This window comes from Henningerozyma blattae, chromosome 1 (genome assembly GCF_000315915.1).
Source record: "Henningerozyma blattae CBS 6284 chromosome 1, complete genome".
Lineage (NCBI taxonomy): Eukaryota > Fungi > Ascomycota > Saccharomycetes > Saccharomycetales > Saccharomycetaceae > Henningerozyma > Henningerozyma blattae.
This window is the reverse complement of record NC_020185.1, coordinates 2,603,314-2,628,074: the sequence shown is the minus strand read 5'-3', so window position 1 is coordinate 2,628,074 and position 24,761 is coordinate 2,603,314. Positions and strand designations below refer to the sequence as shown.

The following is a 24,761-nucleotide window of genomic DNA, read 5'->3' as shown; positions in this document are numbered from 1 at the left end:
ACCTTATTTTTTTATTTTTTTGTTTTTCAATAACGGTATATCTCCACCAAATCTATCGTACGATCTTGAAATGACTTGTTCTATTAAAATGCATTCTTCTAAGTGTGACTAATCAATAACATACTCCGAGAATTCCCGACACACTGAGTTGGAATAACGACACAAATGAAGAAAATAAAAATTGGTAGATTAATAGCTTATTAGGTATTACTAGAGATAATTCAATGAATATATCATGTACTTCCTTATATGTATTAATAAATATTCTACAGAATTTACTTTTTCGATAATTGTCTGGAATTGATTCTTAAGTGTATAATAAAAGAATTATCTATAAATCCTAAGATTTGGATATCTCGAAGACTAAAGCAGTATCTAGAATTTCTATAAGTTTTGGGAATAAATACAGTATAAGTTTGTAAACCAAAATTGCAATAATACTAGCAGAAATCATCTTAAACATTGGCAAATATTTTGTCTTTAATTCATACATACCTTTTTTTTTACTGTCTTGTTCAGAGGTGTTACACAATAGTGATTTATTTGATACGATGTCTTTTTCATTTTGTTTTGAAATTTTCTGTTTTTCATCTTGCAATATTATGAATAAATTATTAATCACTCTTGGAAGTAAAGGATGATCTTTGTTTATAATAAAAATATCGTTAAACTCTAAATGACCATTATAAACTTCATAACCGTGAATGCTAAATCTATTACAACAAGGTTTTCTTAAAAAGTAAAATAATGCTTCTGCAGAGCATTTACCATTAATGTCAGTAAGATAATAATATGTATTATATAAATTTTCTATTATTCCATAGGGAATATGGTTCACATTATTGAAAAGGAATACAAAACAAATTCCTGGAATTTCAATTTTACTAGATAATGACATTCCACCAATTAAAGAGTTTCCATATTTTATTGAAGTATTTCCAAATATTGGATTTTGTTGGTTTAATTTGGTAATACCAATAGCTTCTAAACAATTGACTCCTGAATATATGTTTAACTCTTTTAATAATTGTTGAGTGTAATGCTGTATGCTTCCATAATTTTGAGTAATAGCATCACTTACCAGTTTAACACGATGATGATTATTATAATAACTTTCAATTGGAAATAGAAAATTTGAATATTTATTTACACCATTTTCAATAATTAAAAAAATTTTTTTTTTAATTCGTGTTTGTCTTCCAAATTTTGAAATATCACATAATATATTTAAACTTCGATTATCAATTAAAAAAATATTATAATCTTTATAATGGATGGGCACATCATAATTCTTATAAAATATATCAGGTATATAAAACTTATTATTATTATCATTTAAGTTTTCCATTTTTAAAATTATAAAATCCATGTCTGTCTCTGTCAATTTGAAATGAATTAAATTAGCTTTTTTATTAAATAGATAGATATATTTTAAATAAAAAAATTGTATTAAAGAAAAAAACTCGTGGATAAAAAATTTACAACGCTAAGACAGTTAAATTTTAGTTTTATTTTTTTCCCTGTTTATTGTTTTCTCTATATTTATTTTTCTAACCCTTATTTATTTTACTAATTCTAATACATTCTATATAAAAAAAACCACTAATTTTTTATGGTTAATTATATAACTCCTGTTAGTTAATCTATCATAGTTCATGTTTTTTGTTTTTTTAATTTTAGCATTAGTATTTCAAACAGTTATATAACTCCAGTTTCGAATAATGTTTAACTAAGGTGGTAAATTAGATAATAATTTCCAATATATGCTGATATGATGTTCTACAAATAATGCATATACATAAATAAAAAAACAGATAGAATTATATAGCGAAAGAATGGCAAAAATTAACAATAATTAACTGTCTAGTTCTGAAGCAAGTTGTTCTGCTGCATTTTGTTCTTCGTCTACGGCATTTTCAATAGCCATCTGCCAAGAAGGAATGCTTACGTTTGCATTAGTAAAAATATTTGAAGGTATTTCATTGTAACCTACATTGTTTATTTGTTCATTTCCAGAATTATTTGAGAGTTCATTGGATGACATTGTGTTAGTTCTCGAAGAATCATTATTACCACTTTGGTTATCAGATTCAAAATCATCTTGTAGTGACGACTTTTGCCAATCAGGAATAGAATTATTTGCACCAATATTTTCTTGTTTAATTTTTTTCCAAGCGGGTAATTTACTTGATTCTTCATTTATATTTAGCTTTGATAAAATTTCAGAAGCTGATGGAACTGCCTTTAGTCCCGGTATACCTCTCATCCCAGTACTACCGGTATTATTATTATTATTATTATTATTAATATTATTTGATTTCATTGTAGTCTCATTAATAAAAGACGTAATATTCTGATTATTACCATTTACCAACGAAATTGAATTGTTATTTGAATTTGACCCCTTTAGATTTTCCATTAAGGTTTTCAAAGATGAAATTTCTTGCTTAACTTTTTCAAACTCTTTTATACTATCATTTCCAGTAATAAATTTATCCACAGTGTTTTGTAAATTAGTAATTTCTAATTTTAATATTTTAAATTCATTTTCAATTTTCTCTCTTGTTCTAGTGGTTTTCATGATCGTGTCCTTTAATTCATCAATGGTTTCATCTAAATCTTTCAGTTTTTCATTTTCTTGTTCTTGGAAAAGCTTTTGTTCCTGTTCCATCTTCTCTAATGATTTATCAATTTTGGAAAACTCTTGTTCGATTTCCTTTTTATCGTTTTCCAATTTACTTTGGCGCTCTGGTAATATACTTGGAATGATATAATGTCTTGTTAATTCATATATACCATAGGCTACTCCTGCAGTTGCTGTAGCAACTACAAAGTAATCCCTCCAATCTCTCTTGGGAATTATTGGAGGTAATACTTCATATTGTTGAGATGTTTGACTCTTGGTATTATTGTCAGAGGTATTAAGACTTAAGTAATTAGCTGATTCATTATTAGATTCAGAATTAGCTTTACTAATAGCAACTTCAATTTCTTCTTCTGTTAAGCCTCTTTTCTGTAAGAACTCGATCTTTTTATTTAGGGGAGCATTCTTAACGGAAGGCTCTCGTAGAAATTTTTCAGCAGAACTTAGCAACTCATCATGACTTAATGAGCTATTATCTGGCATTGCGATTATAAATCACAAATTTAAGTTAATTTTTTTCTTGTTTTTTTATATTTTTTTTTTAAAAAAGTAATCAATTCTGGTGTACTTCCCTTCTATTTTGTATTTTCGAATTTAGGTTGAGTAATTTTCACGATGAGCTAATTAGGTTTAGGAAAAAAGATAATGCATTAAATTGAAAGTGGAAAAACAATGTGATAAAGTAAATGAGTGCTGAACTATATACCTTTTAAAAAGAGATTAAAATTTCTATAAATCTAAAAGATATTATTAAATATCATAGACATTGTAACTTTACTGTTAATATCCTTAACCATTTTTTAATCATTAAATTGTTTTCTAGTGCGAACCCTTAAGAGAAATTTAAGGATATCTCAATTGAAATTATAATATTAATAATTATTAACTTGATTAGTACTAATCTTCCAACTGTAATAGCCAACTACCAAAAATGAGAAGAAATAGAGTGCTTTATCCAACATTCTCATTTACTTCCCCTATATTTTTGTTCTCAGTTATTAGGACTATTTCTAAGAGATACCTACCAGACGATTGGATCCATTCTAGTATTTCAACTGAAAATGGAACTATAATTAATCCTGCATCCCAGTGGAGTATCAAGCAACCTGAGAAGAGTTTATTAGAATATATTTCAGAACAAGAAATTGAATCTGATATATTAAATATCGCAGATATACAAGTGCTACCACAAGGTCTTACAGATTTGAAAGAATGGCACGGTATTGACCCTGCCATTGAATATTTTACTGAATTAAATACAGGAGTATATGTCTTTGTGGTTGTATTATGTTTGATAGCTAGTCTAGTTAGTGGTGTTTATCAGAAGGTAGAAGAAGAGGAACAAGGATTGATTGAGACTGATTCAGAAAATGGAGAAAACAATTCGAACTCTATGAATGAACATATTGAAAACAATACAGATACTGAAGCTACTGTTTTACAAGTAGAATTTGAATCATCTGAAAAAATTCATGATGAGCAAGAAAAAGAGATGAATGAAATAAAAATGAATTGTAAGGAAGAAGAAGAAAGATCTGATTGTAAAACTATTAATGATGAAGATTACCTTCTTAAAGAAAGCATCATAGATAATCAAATAAAAAATTTAGACGAAATTATGCATTATAATAAAAAATGTGATATATCTGAAGAGGAACTGAATGTTCCAATTAGAGAACTAAATATTGGTGAAAATTCAAATTCTTCAATTTTTTCCCCTACAGAAACATCTACCAACATATATACCTCAATAAATGAACGCAACATTGAAAATTTAGTACATGAAGATAAAAGCCAAATTAATCTAGAAAATATGAAAGATGAATATGATAGTACGAATAAAGAAGCCAAGATTGTAAGTAATTCTGAGTTAAGTAATGTTGAAAATTCACAAGATTTACCAATTTCAAGTGATACCACTGAAATAGATGAAGATGAATCAATAAAAAAGAATTTAGAAACAAGTAACAGTATAATAGATCATACGGCTGAAACTAACGCTGAAAACGGTATTAAAAATTCACACACGCAGGATCTAAAAGCAATGGAGGTGAACAATCAAGGAATAATTCTTGAAAATAACCAAGTTTCTACAGTTCAGGATAATATGATTGTCTCGGATAAAGCAAATAGCCCCAAATCCTTGTCTCCAAGTATATCTATGCATTCTGGTTCTCCATCAATAGCAAGCTCCTTAAAAATTAACGAGCGTAGATCATCATCTTATTCAATTAATCCAATTCAGCTCCAAGTTACCCCTACAGTACTATCCAATCCAAGCAAAGTGATCAATGATGATACTGTTTATTCTCAACCCTTCACATATGATACCTTTTCCCCACAAAAACTAACTTCCTACAAGAAGAGTAGAAAAGTTTAGTCATTCGTAATTATTTTTAAGATTTCCCCCTTTGTTTTTTAATCTCTTTCCTAATTTTCTACACTCATGCCCCGTATTATACTTCATATTTACTATGATTCTCGTTGTACCTATTATGTCTTCATTTTAATGAATGCAGTTTTCCTTATCAAAAATTCTATGCCAATTCCAAGTTAAGCTAGGTAATTATCTTACAAGTTTTTACAAAAGCCTAGTAATATAACTAGAATAGCCTGGTTGATATGTATTTTCTACATTGGCTTAAATACATTACACGTTTCAAATTATTGGCCTTCTGTTGTCAACATAATGTATTAAATTAAAATATCTTTGAAGAAAGCATGTAGCAGCACGTTTCTAAGCTGCAGATCTCTGTGTTCTTCTTGGAGGTAATTTTCAGGCCTACTTTTTTTTTAATTCCATATAATGACCTTTCTTTTCAAAAAATTTTAATACCTTAATATAAAAACTTAATTATGAACTATTATACCCTAGTATACACAATACTTTTGAGAAACTGTTAATAATATAAATAACCATATAAATAAATTTAAAAACGGTACTATAAATTATTAGATGATAATTAAATTAAGAGAAAAGATTCACCAAAAAAATGTGAAACATATAGTAAAAAATTATAAATTATAGGATGATCTCATCAGAAATAATAATGAACTGCGTGGTTTTAACACACCGGGTAACTCTCAAAATTTCGCTTTGAAATTTTTACGATGAGCTCATCGGATAAAATAATTCAGAAATTTTAATATATGAAATTATGTTAAAAACTGTCACTTGTCTTATAAGACTAGTCTTTTAAGTACCTTGAGGAGTGGTAACGTAATTGTAAAGAAGGATCATGTCTACTATTTCAGATCTAGTTGCTTGTTTTTCTAAAGATGCCAAGCATTTTGCTTTCCAAGCCAATGCATCACATAAAAATACGATTGATATCTATCCTTTAGATCCTTCTAGCAACAATGCAGTTAGCAATAGCTCAATTGGTCGCATTGATTATGAGACAAATGATTTAGTTGCTACAGATATTATTGCAATGACATGGTGCTCTGGCACAAATATTATGCAACGGAACAATTCAACAAAATCTAAAAATAAAAAGAGAAAAAATATTCAAGAAGATGATGAGAACATTTCCAATACTTCAATTTCTGAAATAAATAATGAGTCTACTCCAGAAAATGTATTTATAAATTGTTTTTCTGGCGGTAAAATAGTCGTATTCTCATCAAATGGTAAAAATATTATTAATATTATTCAAAATAAAAATGAAATCTCAAACATTGCCTCACGTGGATCAAACATTTGGATTCTCGATGACGATAAAACTGTTAAAAAGTTCATTTATTATCAATCAAAACCTCTAAAAACTTTTCACTTGATAGAAGGCAAAAAGGAAGTGATTAAAAATTTTCAGGTATTACCAATTAATGAGAATATATCAACTAATGGCAAAGGTGATGACAACATTTATATTTCCTTAATGACAGAATCTAGGGTTATTATTATAGATCCTAGTAAAAGAAGGCCAACCACTGTTTCCATAATTGATGTTTCTACTCCTGTATTTTCATCTCTTTACGATGAGGGCAAAAAGACAATTATTGCTGATGCTAATAAAATTAATTTATTTGAGGTATCTAGTGGACAATTAGTTAAAACATGGGATATTCAAGTAAAAAAATTCCAGATTGTTGACAATACGTTCATTATCGGATTAACTAATGATGGTAACTTAGTTTCTATTAATATTGAACAAAGTGAAAATAATGAAGATTACACTATTATTTCTAACAATATATCAAAAAATAATATCATTGAATTTGCTCAAATACCTGACGGTATTATATATTCTTGGTTGAACGTTAATGAGCCAAACTTTGAAATGATACAATCTAAAGATTTTACTAAAGGCACAAGCACTATCAATGCCAATGATGATATTATTACATCATCTGATAAAATTTCTAACAAAGAATCCCTCAATAATCTACCTTTAGAGGAGACACAGGATGAATTAGTTAATGATCTATCTATACAAAAACAACGTAAAAAGATTAATAGAACTGAGCAAGATGAATTATCTCAAAAGTTGTTAAACTCCCTCGAAGGAGAAAATTCTGACGATGCTGTTACATTCAATTTAATTGTATCGGAAGATTGGATAGAATCAAGAATAAAAATATTTATTATAAAAAATTTAAATAATGAAAGCAATATTGCAAAAATAATTGAGTTAATTTCAAGAGAAGTTCAAAAGAATTCCTGGCAAAATTCTAAAATCCTATTCTGGTGGTTAAAATGGTTACTATCATTAAAAAATATTAATGAAAATTATAAGTCTCATAAACACAATATTAAAAATTTAAAACATATTAGATCCTCACTAAAGCCTTCGACTGATTCATTACCAATTTTACTCAGTATGCAAGGTAGGTTAGAATTATTGACAACTCAATCTATGTTGAGGGAGCAGCTAGCAAATTTAAATATTGAAGAACAGGAACAAATTGTTTCAAATGGTCAAACTGAGAGTCAAAATGCTTTAGATTCTGAAAAGATTAATGCAGTTAACGACGATAACACTGATGATATAGTTTACATGAATGGGGAAAGTGATACCTTTTTTGATGCTCCAGAATATGTTGAATAATGACATCTACTTATGTTTAGCAATTATATTTTATTTCTTTCATTATATGATGCTATAGTCACATCCTAGAAGAATTAAAATAGAAATACTAAAAATTGTGTTCAACAGTTTTCTTATTTCTCATCTAATACCACTTGTATTTTTTACATACATATCTATATATGTTTGAATAGTTGTATATTATTTTATTATCTAATTAATCATTTTAATTGAAAAAAAAAGATATTTATTAATAATAACATACATTGTTGTTGTTAAACGAACCATGATAAATTGTGGTGGATTAATATTGTTTGGATTTAATGTTCTATAATATGTATTCATGGCTCCATACCATTCTAATAATGATTTTCTATATAAGTGATTGGCAAGGCATGCTTCGATAGTAAATCATTGTAAAATGAACCGGTCCTAGTATGTGATTATCTTCTGTTCTCTTGCATCTCTACCATTTGTTGAACTTGTTGGTGAAGCATTTCCTTTAAATCAGCTACGTCATTCTTTAGTTCTTCAACCTGCTCTGTTTTTTCACCTAAAAGTTGTAATGAAGTTTCTAGCTTTCTTTGTAAGTCATCAGACATAGTTTCTAATCTAGATTTCTCAATTTTTATACTCTCTACTTTCTCATTAGCATCTAATAATTTCAGTATTTCATCATTTGCTTTTCTTTTCTCTTCTTGAAGTTTAGTACAAGTCTCTTTTAGAGACTCCAATTCTGTCTCTAATCTTCTTACTTCAGCTCCTAACCTGCTAACCATCTGAGCATTCATTTGAGTTGAAGCTTGGATTTGAGTAGTTGGTTTGCGAAATTGAAAAGATTGAGAAACTGGAGTAGATGGCGCCTCTTTACGACTCCTCACCTGTAATTCACTAGCGTCCTCCGGCATGTCACTTGTATCAACAAACAGCATTCTATTTGGTGAGTCTGGTAAATCAGGAATATTTTGGGTATTACAATCATTTTCAGTATCGTCTAGGTCATTACTGGAATGATTATTTAATGATACTTCTAGAGTACTATTCTCATCGGTATTAATGTTTTCATCATCTGAATTGTTGGCATATTCATTGATACATGGTAAACTGTCATCAAATTGTCTTATGCTCGATTGAGAAATGTTTGGTGGTAATAGCCAATTATCATCCAAGTTTGTGTTCGAGTTATCTTGTGCATCTTGTTTTTGCATTAATTCTAAAGTTGATAATGAGGATATAGAGTTATTAGACTGTAGTTCGGATTTACGCTCTAATTGACTTTTTTGTATATCATATTTTTTTTGCAAAAGCTTATAGTCGTCTGTAATATCGTCCTTTAGTAAGTTTAAACTTTTTACTTGAGATTCTAGTTTAGTAATTGTAGTCATTAAATCAATATTTTCTATTTCTTTTGATGAAAGTTTTTTATTTAAATCGGCAATGGTTACATTAGATTTTTTAGCTTGTTCAACTTCAATTACAAGTTGTGAATTAAGATCATTTACTGCATGTTCTAAGTTTGAGATTTTTGATTGTAATGCTAATTCAATTGTAGTCCAGTTTTCTTTGCTAGATTCTAACTCAGTTTGCAGAATTAAAAGCTTTTCATTTGCTGAATAGATTTGCAATGATTTGCTAAATCTATGTTCACCTAAATTGGGGCTATTCTCGATATCACTGTTACTATTATCATTGTTTCTATTGGCTTCGGAGAGTCTTAGTTCATCGAGTTGAATTCTTAAATGTTCTAAATCTGATTCTAAAGTAGTAATCTGGTTTTGTGAAGTGATCCGAATTTTATCCTTTTCATCCCTAATTAAAGCTTTTTCATTTTCGAATAAACTGGTGTTCATTCTAATCTTTTCATCACGGTCTTTTATATCATCGGTTAATTGGTTGATAATATCTTCTTTTTCTTGTAAGTTCTGATTTAATTCAACAATTGAAAGTTTTAAGTCATTAAAAGATTTGAAATCATCATTTAAGTTTCTTAAATTCTTGGTTAGATCATCATTTTTTAGTTTCAATAATCTAATATCGTTATTTAAATTATTTTGCTCATCATTTAAATTGGAATTCTTATTTTCTAAATTAATAATATTTTTTTTAAGATTTTTAATCTCATTTAAATTTTTTGATTGTTCTTTCGCCAGGTTTTCATTATCAAGGCTTAGTTTATCGATTAATTCGTCTTTTTCTTTGATTAACTTAATTAGACTTAAACTGGTATTAGTTACCTCTAGTTCATTATTTTTGGAAAGTTCAACTTTTAAATTATCAGATAATTTCTTCAAATGAGGATCTAATATTTTTAAAATATCAGTAGCATCTAAGTTAAAATAATCGGTTGGTAGCCAGCTCTTCAATAATTCAAAAGAGCTTAGCTTTTCTAATGGATTTGAATTGGGGGCATATGTTAATTCACTAGAGTTTTCGTTTACGAACTGTCCAGTATGTGCATCTTTACTTGTGGAAAGATATGAATTGTTATTAGAATCTGATATGGAACCTTCTATTTTGGAATCATCAGTTCTATTATCTGTTAGTTTTTTTCCGTAATCTAGATCCTCAATTTCATGGATGTTATTTATTGTATCGTCTGTATCTTGAGCTATGCTATTTTTTTTAGTTAAAGGTGTATATTCATTGTTATTATTTTCATTAGATGAAAATTGATTATCTTGTGAAGATAATGCAGGTGACTGATCTTGGGTATTAGGTTCAGAGGAAGATGTTACGCTTGAAGCTAAGGGGATCTGAGCTGCAGTTGAATCGACGGGAATTCCTGAAGGATTAAGTTTAAGTAGATTTTTTAATTTTTTCGATTTCTTTTTGGAGGCAGCTAATGATAGCCTTTCCTCCAAAGATAATTTTTTGTTGCTTGACATATTTATGCTGATGCACAGCGTATTTTTTATTTTAAAAACTTAATTGAGTGGAATATATTAAAATATCTGCCAAACAACAAGTAATAATTAAGTAAAGATGTTAGAAATTATGAATAATTGAAAACAAATGATTCCAAATTGCAGTTAACTTCTCATAAATTTTAGTACTAAATTAACAGCTTTGTAGAAATAATGTGTAACGAAAGCCCGATAAAAATAAAAATAAAAATCTCAATGCAAATAACAATTACCTGAATCCTACTTTCTATTATTGATCCCTTGATATTTCATAAAAAGGTCGATCTGATTGGCTTATAAATTAATAATAATCATTATATAGTACATATAAAACTTTGTTTTTATTTTTGTCATTTTTACTACTAATACAATTTCCGTAATTTCCTATTTCGGAACTGAAATATTCTTCCTAATGGCATTAATCAAAGAAGAAATTTGGTCCTGTTTTAAATATATACAAGTCTAGCTATCATTCAATTATATTTAGTTAAAACAAGTGTAATTCGTAGGCTATTGGTAACCAGCTGTTTGAGGGACGCTGTTCAATATTCAGCTTCAGTGTTCCTAACTATACCTCCATTTAAAGCACCATAAAAGCTATCCTGGTGCCACTTCTTTAAAGCTAGATGCTTAGAGACGATATCAAACTCGTTATCTGAAAAATTGTCACTAATACAAAATTATTATGGATACATCTGATGCTAAAACATATTTAAACAACCCAGGAAAATATCTGCTTATTAAGTTGGATAGATATCTAACTATAAAATGCCTGCAAGTTGCCAGGATTCAGGGACATTTTGCTACTTTTGTTATCGATATCGGCGGCTATTTTAACTACTGTTTTTGAATATAAATTATATTTTTTACAATAATTAAGGCCTGCAATTCAATTGGTGTTGGTCCCATTGGTTCACTACAATTATTTCCAGAGCTAAAACAGAATTCAGATATCTTAAAACTGACCAGCGGTCGAACTGCTCAAAATATTGTTGCTCATAGTTTAAATCTTAGTTAAGTAATCTGTTTGAATAATTATTATATTATTATTATAAAAAATCTCCTTGCTTCTTTCGAAAGAGAATATATAATATATACAATGAACAGTTATAAACTTTTGGGATATTTTCGTGGTAATTTATACTCCAAAAAATGGACAGAGTCACCATCAACGAGTTGGTGGTCTGATGTTAAAATGGAATCTATCACATCCTAATTCCTCCTTAATATTATTACCTGGGTGTTTTTAGTAGTAAGGCCACGTATGCTTAATATATGTTGGATTATTAATTATATTAAGTTGTTATTAGTTGTTCTATAAAGCCACAATTACGACTAAATTCATGCTTTATTAGCTATTAACACAAACCAACGACTTATGACACATAATGCCACAGCTCTGGCATACCGCCTATAAACCAAACATCATTAATAAAAAGTATTATTTGATAATGCTTCAAAAGTTACTGTTGATACTGGCTTGGTTAATGTATCCGCTATATTGTCTTTGGTTGGGATGTAATACACTTGGAGATTGTTATTCTTTACCTCATCTCGTAGCCTCATGGCCTTTGATCCAAAGAATCTATTGCGAAATTTTTTGTTTTTAAATACGCATGGCCATAAGTCTACTTCAGTTAGTCTACAATTTGCTCCACTCTATTTTAATCCATATAATGATTTTAATAAAGGCATGACCTTATTTTTCAAATGCATATGAGGCGGAGTTCTGATGTATAGCTCCTCTTTCAATGGGGCATAAAGATAGGCTGATGATATATCTAACTGGGTGATATGTTTGTCATTGTCTAATGCTAGGGCAAGACATGCCATTAGTGATTGCTGATGAACAGTGTTTGCTGTAGCGTCTTCATCAGACGTTCCTTTTTTTTTGTAAATCTCCTCTGGCAACACATCTGCTTTTATGCGTACCGTCTCTTTTAGTAGTAAATATAAACATTGAGTTTATAATTTTATCTTTAGGGACCGTGTCTGCATCAATGATATTTTGTTCATCCCATATATTTTGGTTAATTAAACTTTTTATTTCTTTTTCATAGGCTCTTTGGTATAGATCTTTTTCTTCTGGATCACTATTTTGACTAATTGCTTCATAATACTGCATAGAATTATTATTCTTGGGCTTTTTATTAATCATATCTGTCACTTTAACAACATCCAATCTACTAAGTGGAAAGGGTGCGGATTCATCCGTTACTTCAGATTCTATCACGTCGTGATTTTCATTTGTACTACCGCCTAATCTGGATAACGATGTTCCAATCATTTTGATTGTGTTATAAAATTGATTTAGAGCAACCGTCGAGGGACCAGAATTAGTTTTAGAGCGAAGTGATTTTGACTTAGAACTAGTTTTAGAAGTGGTAAATGTACCCTTCTGTGGAAGAGATGATTTGTTAAAAAGTTTACCATTAGATTTTTTTAGTAATTCCTTTGCAGCGGTAAGTTTAGCAGAAATAAGGGGACTAGAGAGGTCAGCAGAAGTAAGAGTACCGCCTTTAGAGGTATCGTGTAATGTGTTAGATGGGGAACTATCAGCTAGGATATTATCAAGTTCTTGAAGAAGTTGAGCATGGGTGTCAGAGGGATCATGGAAGTTGTCATCAGGGAAGTCTTCATCAGAAGTATCATTGTCGACATATAGAGGATCATCTGAAAGATGAGTATCAAGTACGCTTGGATCTAATTGAAGGATAGAAGTGTTGATCGCAGTGGAAGTTGCAGTAGAGACTGCATCTGGTTGACTAGCTTGAGAAGTAGAGGTTATTGTTTTGGTGGGAAAGCCTTTGGTGTCGATAACTTCTTCGATAGATTTAACGTAGGTGTTAGGACCATCTATAATGGTAGGCGACGTTTCTGGAATATCATTAGTATCTAATGTGGTAAGACCAAGATCATCTGCGGAGATATTGTCATCTGCAGAAGGAGTACCGCCTATAGTTGGACTAGTAGAATCGTAGAAGCTTAAAAGTTCATCAAAAACATTAGGTGTGGAATCAATCGTAGGTTTGGTTGATTCGCGAACAATTTCATAATTGGAACTATCAAGGACCTTATTATATGCAGGTACATACAATAAGTAACCATTGGATTCAGTAGAAGGAGTAAGAGCATAAGCAAGTAAGCCGCGTGGATCTAGTTTACCATCAGTATCAGTAACATGAATAATAACCGATTGACTAAAGGGTAGTAGAGTACTAGCATCGAGACCATGTAAACCAGCCTTTGCTGCAGGAGTAGTATTATAAACAGAGTTACAAAAAACATTGCGCATAAGAGCAGCAAAAGCAACAGCATGAAACCATAAGTCATTGGATAATGAACAGGAAGCTAAAAGTGTACGACAATCATTGAGAAGTAAAAGATTAGTATGTTCAGCTACACCATGATTTATGACACATAATGCCACAGCCCTGACACTAATACATATTTAGTGATATTTCTTATTTCTCATTGTAAATTAGGTCACCTATTAAACATAGGTAATGATGTTTACTGAGATAATTTTAGCAATTATTAGCCAAATATGTAATATGACCCAACATCCACTTTTTTTTAACTGTTAAAAGTTAATATTTATCCGTTGTATCAGTTGTATTGTTATTAGACCTGCCACAATTTAGAGAATAATTATTGTTGATAATAATAATTTTATATTATAAAAGTTTCCTACCCTTCGATGTTACCCATCATACTCTTTTATTATTATTAAACTAGTAATTATTAACTGTAAAATGAGTGAAAGAGTCTAAATTAATATTTTCCACGTCCAAATAATCTCTAAATTGTATGTTTTTGGAGTATAAATTACCACGAAAATATCCCAAAAGTTTATAACTGTTCATTGTATATATTATATATTCTCTTTCGAAAGAAGCAAGGAGATTTTTTATAATAATAATATAATAATTATTCAAACAGATTACTTAACTAAGATTTAAACTATGAGCAACAATATTTTGAACAGTACGGCCGCTCGTCAAAACTATGTTCAACAAGTATAATTCAAGAAAGTTAGGAATGAAAAATTATGTTGTCGGTGTTTTACTATTTTTATGTTTTTATTATAAAGTTGAATTTTTATTTTTGTTTTTGCCGCTGATAAGTTATTTTTTTATGTAAAAAACGATGAAATTATAAACTAAACAATAATAATATTGCAGACAGTAATTTTTAATTTTTGTACTATGGTCCTTAATATTATCCTTATACGTGGTTTCGTCTAATGTATGTATTAAGTTTCTAAACTTGGCAACAACCTTACCCCTTCGTCCATTTTACCACATTTTTAACTAGATGAACGCCACAGGTTAGATATGGCCTATCCATTACATTAGTAATTGCACTTTCTAATTCATGACTTTGATCGCACATTACCGGAATTCTATCCCAAGAAAGTGGAACATACTTTTTGGTCAACCACAAGAATTGGCATGCTTCTCTATATTTCTCTCCTCCTTGACCAAGCATGTGAGCGATTGGGAATGACCTGTTTTCTGTTGTAGTTGCCACTAGTGTAAGTAATTTACCTGCCAAATGTGTTCCATCTAAGAATATCAAGTAACGAACCTTTTCCACTCAAACTATTTTCCGTAAGCCCTAATCTGTTTAAAGCTGCCTTGGATAAAAAAAAAAGTATACTATAAATGTCATTTAAAATCAGTAAAAAAACAGAATATAGCATTATTTGATAGCTAACAGCCAATATATTTTTAAAGTAGAGCCAATTTGAACCTCTATGAGCCTAAAAATTCGTCTAGCCGCCGAGGCCACCATTTGTTACCCTCCGCTCTATTTTCGGGCCTAATAAACCCGTACATTCAACTTTCCGAGCATGTCCCCATTGGGACACGTTATGCTTCGTGATCTGGAAATTTTTTCTGCTCTTACAGGTTGTCAAGTCTCGTTTTTTTCTTGAAGGATAAAAACGGTGATCACGTGACACAATTTTTGTAAAAAATAAAATTATAGCGTCGCCTAGTTTCGATCTAGGGACATCAGGGTTATGAGCCCTGCGCGCTTCCACTGCGCCACGACGCTTACAAATTAACGATTTTGAAAGATAATATTGCAAAAGCGATGTTACGATGTTACTTGCGGACTTCATTCATCTTGTGTTTAAAAATCAAATTTGTTAGTATATGCGTAAATACTAAATTATTAAGAGAATTATCAATCTGTTTCTAATGTCAATCTGAGAATTGTTTTTCTATGTGTCACAAATTAATCTCTAATTAATTCTATAATTTTAATTTATTTTACGACTAATTCAAGAAGATAAAGCTTAAAAAGGAAAAAGCCGAGCTATCAATTCGGAAAACAAAAGAAAAATAAAAAAGAAAGAATTAATTTGGCAAATTTCAAATTTAATTATGTAAAGCACATGGATCTCCTCAAAATATCTCGCCTTAGATAAGTAATTGATTAGAAATTTAATTATTAGTCCAATAGGAAATAAGGCTCAATAAAATGGGTTTGCTAAAAGGAATAGTTGATTAATTTACTTTTTCGAATGGAAAGAAAACAACAAACATTTACATAAACAAATAGACAGATAGAACATCAATAACATATTTCACAGTACAGTATACTTCTAAAATAAAACAAAATACAAATAATCTTATAAAGACTAACTACTATAAATTCGACATTCACAACTGAAATTCTATAATTCGCTTTGCATTTGATAACGATACCAGAATACGTCATATCTCATACAAATTTAGTAATTTGGCAAATAATAAAAGACTAAATTTAAGATACCACACTTCATAAATATTCCTAGCATTCATTTTCTTTTTTTTTTAGTTATTTTTTTTCATTTACTTTTGCATTAATAATCATTCTATCCATTTTGACAGATCAATACCAACAGTTTAAATATTATTTATCATGAATAGTATTAGATATAAAAAATCGGATAATCTACATATACCACCAAATAAATTCGAAAACTTGGCAGAAAATGGTTCGAATGTAGCTACTACTACAACTACAAATGTTACAACATCAACAGGGTTAACACCTTCAAGTACACTTCCCATACCTTCCTCACAATTAGTAAGTTATATTTTCCCAGATATCAGAGCTTTGTATTATTTAAACTTACACTTATTCTCAAACTTATGTTTTTGTGAAACGGAAGTTCCTGGTTTTGAAATATACATCGTTGAACAATGGGTTGCCGATAGAAAACTTTCGAGTTTAATCACTTCATATACGGGTAATTCCCAAGACGTTATAAAAGCTGTTCAAGTTCTATTACCAAGTGACCCAGAACTTTGGCCCGGCTCTTTAAAATTATACTACGAAGAGTTGTTACAATTTTCACAACCAAAAGTAACTTCAAGGGGAGCTTTATTCGTTACAAACTTATTCTCTGTCCCATCTGTATTAAATTTGCTGCATGTAGAATGTGGTGACTTAAGAGCTATTTGGGATGATTTTAAAGCTAACTTTGATTTGAAAAAATTGCATTGTGGGGGTAGGTCGGCTCTATTATTAAATGCTCCATCAACTGCTGCAGAAGAAAAATTTTCTCAATTATATAAAATACCAATTGATAATCCAAATTTTAACAATTCAAATTGTAGTCAATTGACTTCCGATATTAGTGATACTCATTTTGGTTCTAAACAAAGCTATAAACCTTATTCTGTAGTAGAACTGGTTACATTAGTACAAATATCGTTAAGTTATTTTCATCTCTTTAAAAATAATGATCCAAAAGATGGTATTCTTTGTAATGATACTAAACGTGCTATCGACGATTGGTGGAATCAGTACGGGAAATTATATCTGGGTATGGAAAAGCCAAGAAATGAAAGTACAATGGGCCCAACAACTGTTTCAGCGATTATTAGTTTAGTATTGAGTTGCTATTGCAAACTAGTTGTGACAGATTGTATTTCATCGAAAGATCCATTTGATGAAGATGACTTCTATATTGGAATCCATAATTTTCAAAAAAAATATGGGCTAGCTAAGAATAATAGTATCACATACTTGGATCACCAAACAATAGAGAAGCTTTGTGAAATTTCAGCAAAGACATCCAATTCAGATATTTTCAAGTTTAAAAAAGTTGTTTCAACTACTGTTCAAGATTTGAGAGGTAAGGGTAATCGTGCAAAGTTCACGAATGAAATATTAACTACAGATATAGACAATTTAGTTAAACATATCAATGACGGTGCCTTAGGTATTCTTTGGAAAGGATCTGGAAAAAGATCCAGAAATTCCTGCAGAATTAAGGCTTACGGTGAAGGTATTGTTAATTTGAAATTTGAGAATGGTAACCCAACTAAAATACTAGAAAAACAAGACCAAAAAATCTTGCAAAGGAAACTACAAGAATCTGAAAGAAAGCAACAGCAGCAGAGAAAATTAAGCGAGAAAATGGAATCAGATAATCATAATAACAATCACAGCAGTAATAATAATGGCAATAGCAATAATGTGTTATATTCAGAAACAGACGAAGATGAATCAGAGGAGTATGATGATTTATCTTTAGGTGGGAAGCAAAATAAAGCGTCAATATCGAGTGTTTCTGCTTCTTCCATGTACTGTAATTATAACAAGACCAAATACCAACAGAACTATGATACTAATAGAATATATAGGGGTGAATATCATAGAAGAAATTCCATTCCTTTTATATCAGATGGAACTAAAAATCCTCGTGAGGATATTTTCAATTATCCTCATAATGTCACAGAAAATGAGTTATACAGATGTAGCTCAATGTCAAAAATACAAGATGTTGTTGAACAATGGAAGTTACCATTCGATCCTTCCTTAATTAGAATGGCAAGGGATTTATTAAAAATTAAAAATCAATTAGAAATAAACCAAGAAGAAGAATCAGGAGGTCTGTATATTCCAGTTGAAAATTCCACGGAATATTTTGAGCAAAATGAGGAAATCCAATTTATTGAAGTTAAAAAGAAATTGCAAGAAAATTATCAAAAGTATGCTCATAACGCAAAAATATTTAGAGCAAGACATGAAGACGTTGAAAATAGAAAAGAGCTCGTGTTAAGTAAAATGCACGAACTAGATTCTCTCTCATCAAAGTTAAAATATAATATCCGTGTTTTAGATAGACGTATTAGAGATGTGGAGGATAGTATCCGTCAATTTGATTCTAAACTGAAATCTGTTAAGGACTCATTTTCAAGTAAGTGTATTTGTCCATCATTAGTATCGGACCCAATTACAAATAAAACTGAATTTGAGAATTATGTTAAGCATTTTATGGATGAAGAGCGCGCAAGATATCAATGCATGGTTATTAAATGTCTCCATCGATTAAAAGTTAAAGAGTTCGAAAATACAATTAATGTATGGGTTTCATGGATTTTCAATAAAGTATTGCATAGAAATCACTCCATTATTGAGGATAAGAAAGTTATTTAGTCATTTTTTGTTGTTGTTTTTTTAGTTTTTCTGCTTTTATTCATTATATATCGATACCTATTTTTAGAATTTATTTGAGACAATTATTAGATATATAAATATATATATTTATTAATATGGAGATATATATTTATCTCTAAAATACTATAGTTATTATTTAGAGGTTAGACTCTCGGGTTTAGAGGGGTACACTTTTTCAAGATATTTTGAGAATAGTGGTATCTTTAGAAAATTACAAAGAAATAAGAAAAATATAATCATAGAATGAAGAATCATTAAATTAATTGAAACAAATAATATTTTCCAATCAGAATTTAGTCCTTTGTAAATAGTTGGGAAAAAATGCTTCTAGACTTGAATATTAATAGGTAAATATTTTAAGAAACTTCTCAATGTCAAATTTATTTTATATATAACAAATAAGTCTTGAACTTAAAAAAGAAACAGTACCATTGGAGTAGTATTGTTTTTATATTTGCAATACATGTTACTAACCTCAAACAAGTTACAAACTCCTGTCAGGCAAATACTAATAGATGAAAATGCTTTGTTACAATGGTAAATAGCAAAATATAAAAATATGTATAATTTATAAAATATTTTAAACTAAAAAAATTCTTAGTCATACCAGAAAATTTTAGTCTTATTTTTTGTCCCAACCCAATTTAATGGCTTCGGCATAGGTTGGGTAATCTAAGTAACCTTCAGAAGTCATGGAATAGAATGAATCTCTATCGTATTTGTTCAACGGTAAACCTTTTTCCAATCTGTCAACCAAATCTGGGTTAGCAATCCATAATCTACCGTAACCCAACAATGTTCTATCATCCTTCAATAAATCCTTAGCGATTTCAGGGTGTAAAGCTAGGTTACCAGCTCTAATAATGATACCCTTCCAAATGGAGTATACAAAATCATTTGTACCATCCAAATATTCACCTTGACCTTCGGTTAAGAATGGGTTGGTGACACGAGGTTCCACTAAATGAATATAAGCAAGGCGGTTACCAGCCTTAGCTCTCTTTTCCAATTCACCAATGATATAAGCGAATTGAGCAACAATCAAGGAATTCTTACCACCAGCCATATCATTAAAAGTACCATATGGAGAGAATCTAATACCGACTTTTTCAGCACCAACGGCTTCAATAAGAGCATCTACAACTTCTAATGGGAATCTGGCTCTATTTTCAATGGAACCACCATATTGATCAGTTCTCTTATTAGAATTTTCATCAAGGAATTGATTTAATAAGTAACCGTTAGCGGAATGGATTTCGACACCATCAGCACCTGCAGCAATAACTCTCTTAGCAGCATTAACATAATCTTTAATATATTGTTTGATATCATCAGTGGTTAGTCCGTGAATCTTGATATTGTTTTCCTTTGCCAATATACCATATTTATCGTTACTGTAGACGTTATCAGTGGCACCATCATATCTCAACCCATCTCTAGACATAGATTTAGCATCAGCAGCCCAACCTAAAGCCCATAATTGTGGCCAAATAAAAGAGTGATTCTTATGGACAACATCACAGATCTTTTTCCATTCAGCAATTTGTTCGTCAGAATAACAACCTGGAGCATTATCATAACCACCAGCTTGTTCAGAAATGAAAACACCTTCAGTGACTAACAAAGAACCAGGTCTCTTAGATCTTTGGTCGTAGTATTCGACAGCCCAATCTTTGTTTGGAACATGGCCTGGATGATGAGCTCTCATTCTAGTCAAAGGTGGTAGGACAGCTCTATGTTTCAACTCATTGTCACCAACTTTGATTGGTTTGAATAAGTTGGTATCTTTCAAGGCAACAGGGGTGAAATCTTTAACAAATGGCATTTCTGTGATTGGTCAAGTCCAAGTGTTTGGGATGCTATTTCTATGTTTCTAAGTTATAAGAAACTACTTGACATTTTAAACATCGAAATATGTATCAGTATTTATATAAATTTTTCTTTTAATCAAGAAACTGATCTAGTATAAGATCCAGTAAAATCTTACATGTGAAGATTGAACTAGGAAAAAGTTGGCCATCATAAGCCCACTAAACTAGATCCCAGAAGGAAATTCTTTTTTTTACCACCTTTAAAACTTTAAATTAATCATCAGGTGTTACACATCTAAGGTTTTGATAAATGCAACCATTGCACAGAATATGCAGTAGCATTAAAGAATTTCTTATTCCTCCAGAAACAAGATGAGGTAGAACAAAGAAGAGATATTATAGGGAAAAAAGGAACATTATCAATAATCAAAAATGGCATTATGAAACTATTATACGAGAGCCTGTTTCAGTAGTTAGAAAACCATGGCTTCAAATCATTCTGAAATTTTAATCTGGAGAATTATAATACCGAAAAAAAGAAAAGAACTTGCCGACTAACACGGGGTTCGGCATTTGAAATTCGGAATTCGGCTCGTTTTTTTTTCTTTTTCCATGCCACATAGGGAAATCTTGGACCCTGTGAATCAAATATATATATATATATATATTGGTCCAAAAAGGAAATTATTCCAAAATAATAAGATGAGAGTATTCTGATATTGTAGTAATCAGGAGAATATTGTGGAGAGCTTATATAGTATGACAGAATTGTACGACATTTGAATCCTTGATATTAGTATTGCTATTAGTCATAATTAAGAGAATAATTCTGTTTTGTAGTAAGTATTTTATGGTATAGAAGCCTCCTACCCTTTTGAGTAGGAATTAAAATTATAGAAAATATAAAAATATAAAGGTTAGATGTCGACTAAAATTTTGGCAATTTATACATTTTTTTGGACAAGAGAAGTCAATTCATCGTCGTCTACAAGTGAAAATTTTTCACCTAATTAACCTCACAAGAGTTATTTATCTCTCCTGCTTAGTACACCCTGTAGAATTTACGTGATGTACTTTAATTAACGACAACGAATTTTCTAATTGGGGTTTTTATTAGTAACATATATTCACGTTATACTATCTTTTATCCTAAACCAGTATATCTACTGTTGTATGTAAAAAGACCATGAATATCTAGCAAGAATAGACCAGAGTATATATTAGTAAAAAGGAAAAATATTATTATGGATGTTTATATTATATTAGTTTTAATATTTTTTTGAATCGACAATATTTTATTGCAAAAATTAAAAATCAAAATCTAGGAATTTGTTAACCAATTGGTATGGTGTTTCAAAGTAGAGTATAATTGATTGTTTAGTATAAGCCCACTAGGTACTACCCACCGCGTTTCTATCTTGAAGTCTCTTTTAGATTCAATCACTCCCTCTCATTTGTATCTAGAATTTTCTAGATCTACATGATACACATAACAGAATATACTACAGTAATATAACAAATTATCTTGTATAACATATCACTTTTTGGTGAAATAAAAATTTATCTAAGACTTGATGGTTTATTCCCTTATTTATTGATCCAACTTCCTGGAGACTCCTATTATATGCGTTAAAGTTTAAAGCACACTACCTAGGAGCAGGGACAAAATACTCTAACAAAGATAAGATGTTTTGATGATAATCTTACAAAATAAGTAGTGTTTTAAAAGTGATGTTTAGAACTTTTTTGGAATCTCATAGAGCATCACCACTATTACAATGATAATGAGGTGAGCAAATTTTATCAAAAACACTTTAAACTTTTCCTGCCTTTTAAATGCATATATAATTCTTTATTAATTCTTAATTTTTCATTCTCAAACTTGTAAATGTAAAAGCAACTTTATCTTTAAATTTTTCTAAAATTTTACTAATTTAAATTTCACTGAACAATATCTTGCAATAATGAAGAAAACTAAACTTAAAAAGGAACATAATCCACAAAATAATACATAATATTGATAATGAGTCTTTTCACCCCAACCGATAATTGCACCAGTTCCTGGAATAGTTCCTAACTGAACAAATCCAATAATAAAATACATTGTTGAATAACGGACGGCAAATTTATCTGTAGTTGTCACTTGACCACAACAAACTGGTAACATTGTGTATGCACCTGAAGACAAAAATCCATATATCGAAATGATGACGTATAAATTAGTCAAATTTGTACCAAAAGGGAACCAATCTACTAACATCAATAAAGTTAAAAACAAAGTATAAAGGATGGTGATATTATATCTACCAAATTTATCTGCCAAATAACCTGTGATATATCTTCCTGGAATACCAGTAATACTAACAATTGTAATTATTAGATAAGCATTTGAATTCGAGATATCCTTACTTGTACAATAGGAACCTAGATACGTGACAGCTGCCTTTAAAGAGACTTCTGTAAAGATGGTTGCAATTACACAAAATACGTATCTTACATCCTTTAATCCCTTATAATCAAAACCATCAATCAGTAGTATTTTACAATAATATTTCCAACTCGGAATATTTGAATCCTTTACATTTTCCTTTATGATTCTACTTTGCCCTGACATTAAAGCTAATAACAATAATACCAAATCTAAAAAGGCCCATGTCCGAATACCCCATATAAACCCATAATCCAATTGATTTAATCTGTGCATAGAGAAAAATTTCCTTAACAATATCGGAATAATAATACCACCAATAGATCCTCCAATACTTGCTATAGAAATGGCTAAAGCTCTTTTCCGATTGAAGTATTGACTTGGAATACTAATCAAACAAGGTATTAAAATACCATTACCAAACCCGCCTAGTATTGAATAGCCTAATATAAATTGCCAAAGTTCTCTACAATTTGCCAATGAAAAAAGACTTCCCACATGAATGATGGTACCAATTAAAATAGGTTTTTTGAATCCAAAATTATCAAATAATGTGCCACCAAGGATGAATGTAATGAAACAGATAAAAATATATAACGAGAATATCCAACCTATCTCGAAAGAGCTAGTATCATTCAATTGATTTTCTTTAATATAATTTTCAATCACACCCGGTGCATACATGGTGCCATAAGAGGCTACCATTCCTATGAAAGATGCAAAGACAGCTAACCAGCCTCGTAGACCTCCCTCGGGGAAACTATTTTTTTCCTCTTTACAAATAAATAAAGTGTCTGTTTTATCTTTAATAGTAGATACTTTATCAATTATATCATGTTTGTCTTCAAGTTGATTTTTATGTATATGAAAAATCGAAGATTTTAATTCAATTGACTTAATCGAAGTAAGATTTTTTCTACCACTGTGGATATCCCAAATGACTGAGTCATTTGACATTTCTACACCATTCATTTTTTTATTTTATTTAAATATTACTTGAGTTCTCTATAATAATATTTTTTTTATGTTTATTCAAACAGTACAAAATTAGAATATCCAAATATTAAATTAATAAATAATATATTCATACATATATACAAATTTATAAAATACTTTTTATCTTCATTTTTCAAATATTTCAAATTTAATTCCATCTTAAAAACCTGAAATGAAATCAGAAGATCCAAGCTTAGAAAAATTTTAATCCAAGAATGCTCTTTCTTTTCTATTTTTTTAATACAATTTACAATTATACACACCTAATTTTTAGAAAAATTGTTTATTATTACCCATTATTCTTATTGTGATTACTTCTCTTGGTGTGTTGAATTGGTGTCGTTTTCTTGGACTGTGGCGCGATACAGCTCCGTCTGTGCGGCAATTCCACACCTAGATAAAAAATAAAAAGAGCCGCATACGCCACACACAATTTTAAATAATGTGGATAGGGCTAATATACCTATCTATCAGGGTTAAGTGGCT

At 29.9% G+C, this 24,761-nt stretch overlaps 9 protein-coding genes and 1 non-coding gene across 10 annotated transcripts; 3 read left to right on the top strand and 7 right to left on the bottom strand.

Moving 5' to 3' along the window:
• Positions 1-340: 340 nt before the first annotated feature.
• Positions 341-1,369, bottom strand: TBLA0A10620 (uncharacterized protein; the record flags this gene model as incomplete). The annotated part of the gene is made up of 1 exon (XM_004178311.1): positions 341-1,369. One exon carries the CDS (start codon positions 1,367-1,369, stop codon positions 341-343), a length of 1,029 nt encoding a protein of 342 aa, XP_004178359.1.
• Positions 1,370-1,855: 486 nt separating this feature from the next.
• PEX14 (Pex14p) lies at positions 1,856-3,127 on the bottom strand (the record flags this gene model as incomplete). Its single annotated transcript, XM_004178310.1, has 1 exon — positions 1,856-3,127. The coding sequence occupies one exon, from the start codon at positions 3,125-3,127 to the stop codon at positions 1,856-1,858; it is 1,272 nt and encodes a 423-aa protein (XP_004178358.1).
• Positions 3,128-3,575: 448 nt separating this feature from the next.
• On the top strand, positions 3,576-5,024 carry TBLA0A10600 (uncharacterized protein; the record flags this gene model as incomplete). The annotated part of the gene is made up of 1 exon (XM_004178309.1): positions 3,576-5,024. The coding sequence occupies one exon, from the start codon at positions 3,576-3,578 to the stop codon at positions 5,022-5,024; it is 1,449 nt and encodes a 482-aa protein (XP_004178357.1).
• Positions 5,025-5,883: 859 nt separating this feature from the next.
• Positions 5,884-7,695, top strand: UTP9 (Utp9p; the record flags this gene model as incomplete). The annotated part of the gene is made up of 1 exon (XM_004178308.1): positions 5,884-7,695. One exon carries the CDS (start codon positions 5,884-5,886, stop codon positions 7,693-7,695), a length of 1,812 nt encoding a protein of 603 aa, XP_004178356.1.
• A 422-nt stretch (positions 7,696-8,117) lies between these two features.
• On the bottom strand, positions 8,118-10,559 carry SGM1 (Sgm1p; the record flags this gene model as incomplete). Its single annotated transcript, XM_004178307.1, has 1 exon — positions 8,118-10,559. One exon carries the CDS (start codon positions 10,557-10,559, stop codon positions 8,118-8,120), a length of 2,442 nt encoding a protein of 813 aa, XP_004178355.1.
• A 1,891-nt stretch (positions 10,560-12,450) lies between these two features.
• On the bottom strand, positions 12,451-13,872 carry TBLA0A10570 (uncharacterized protein; the record flags this gene model as incomplete). Its single annotated transcript, XM_004178306.1, has 1 exon — positions 12,451-13,872. One exon carries the CDS (start codon positions 13,870-13,872, stop codon positions 12,451-12,453), a length of 1,422 nt encoding a protein of 473 aa, XP_004178354.1.
• Positions 13,873-15,566: 1,694 nt separating this feature from the next.
• On the bottom strand, positions 15,567-15,638 carry TBLA0Atrna11M. Its single transcript has one exon. It is a non-coding gene; the product is annotated as a tRNA-Met (tRNA).
• Positions 15,639-16,490: 852 nt separating this feature from the next.
• Positions 16,491-19,019, top strand: TBLA0A10560 (uncharacterized protein; the record flags this gene model as incomplete). Its single annotated transcript, XM_004178305.1, has 1 exon — positions 16,491-19,019. The coding sequence occupies one exon, from the start codon at positions 16,491-16,493 to the stop codon at positions 19,017-19,019; it is 2,529 nt and encodes an 842-aa protein (XP_004178353.1).
• Positions 19,020-19,662: 643 nt separating this feature from the next.
• Positions 19,663-20,865, bottom strand: TBLA0A10550 (alkene reductase; the record flags this gene model as incomplete). The annotated part of the gene is made up of 1 exon (XM_004178304.1): positions 19,663-20,865. The coding sequence occupies one exon, from the start codon at positions 20,863-20,865 to the stop codon at positions 19,663-19,665; it is 1,203 nt and encodes a 400-aa protein (XP_004178352.1).
• A 1,904-nt stretch (positions 20,866-22,769) lies between these two features.
• On the bottom strand, positions 22,770-24,251 carry TBLA0A10540 (uncharacterized protein; the record flags this gene model as incomplete). The annotated part of the gene is made up of 1 exon (XM_004178303.1): positions 22,770-24,251. The coding sequence occupies one exon, from the start codon at positions 24,249-24,251 to the stop codon at positions 22,770-22,772; it is 1,482 nt and encodes a 493-aa protein (XP_004178351.1).
• Between the last annotated feature and the right edge of the window lie 510 nt (positions 24,252-24,761).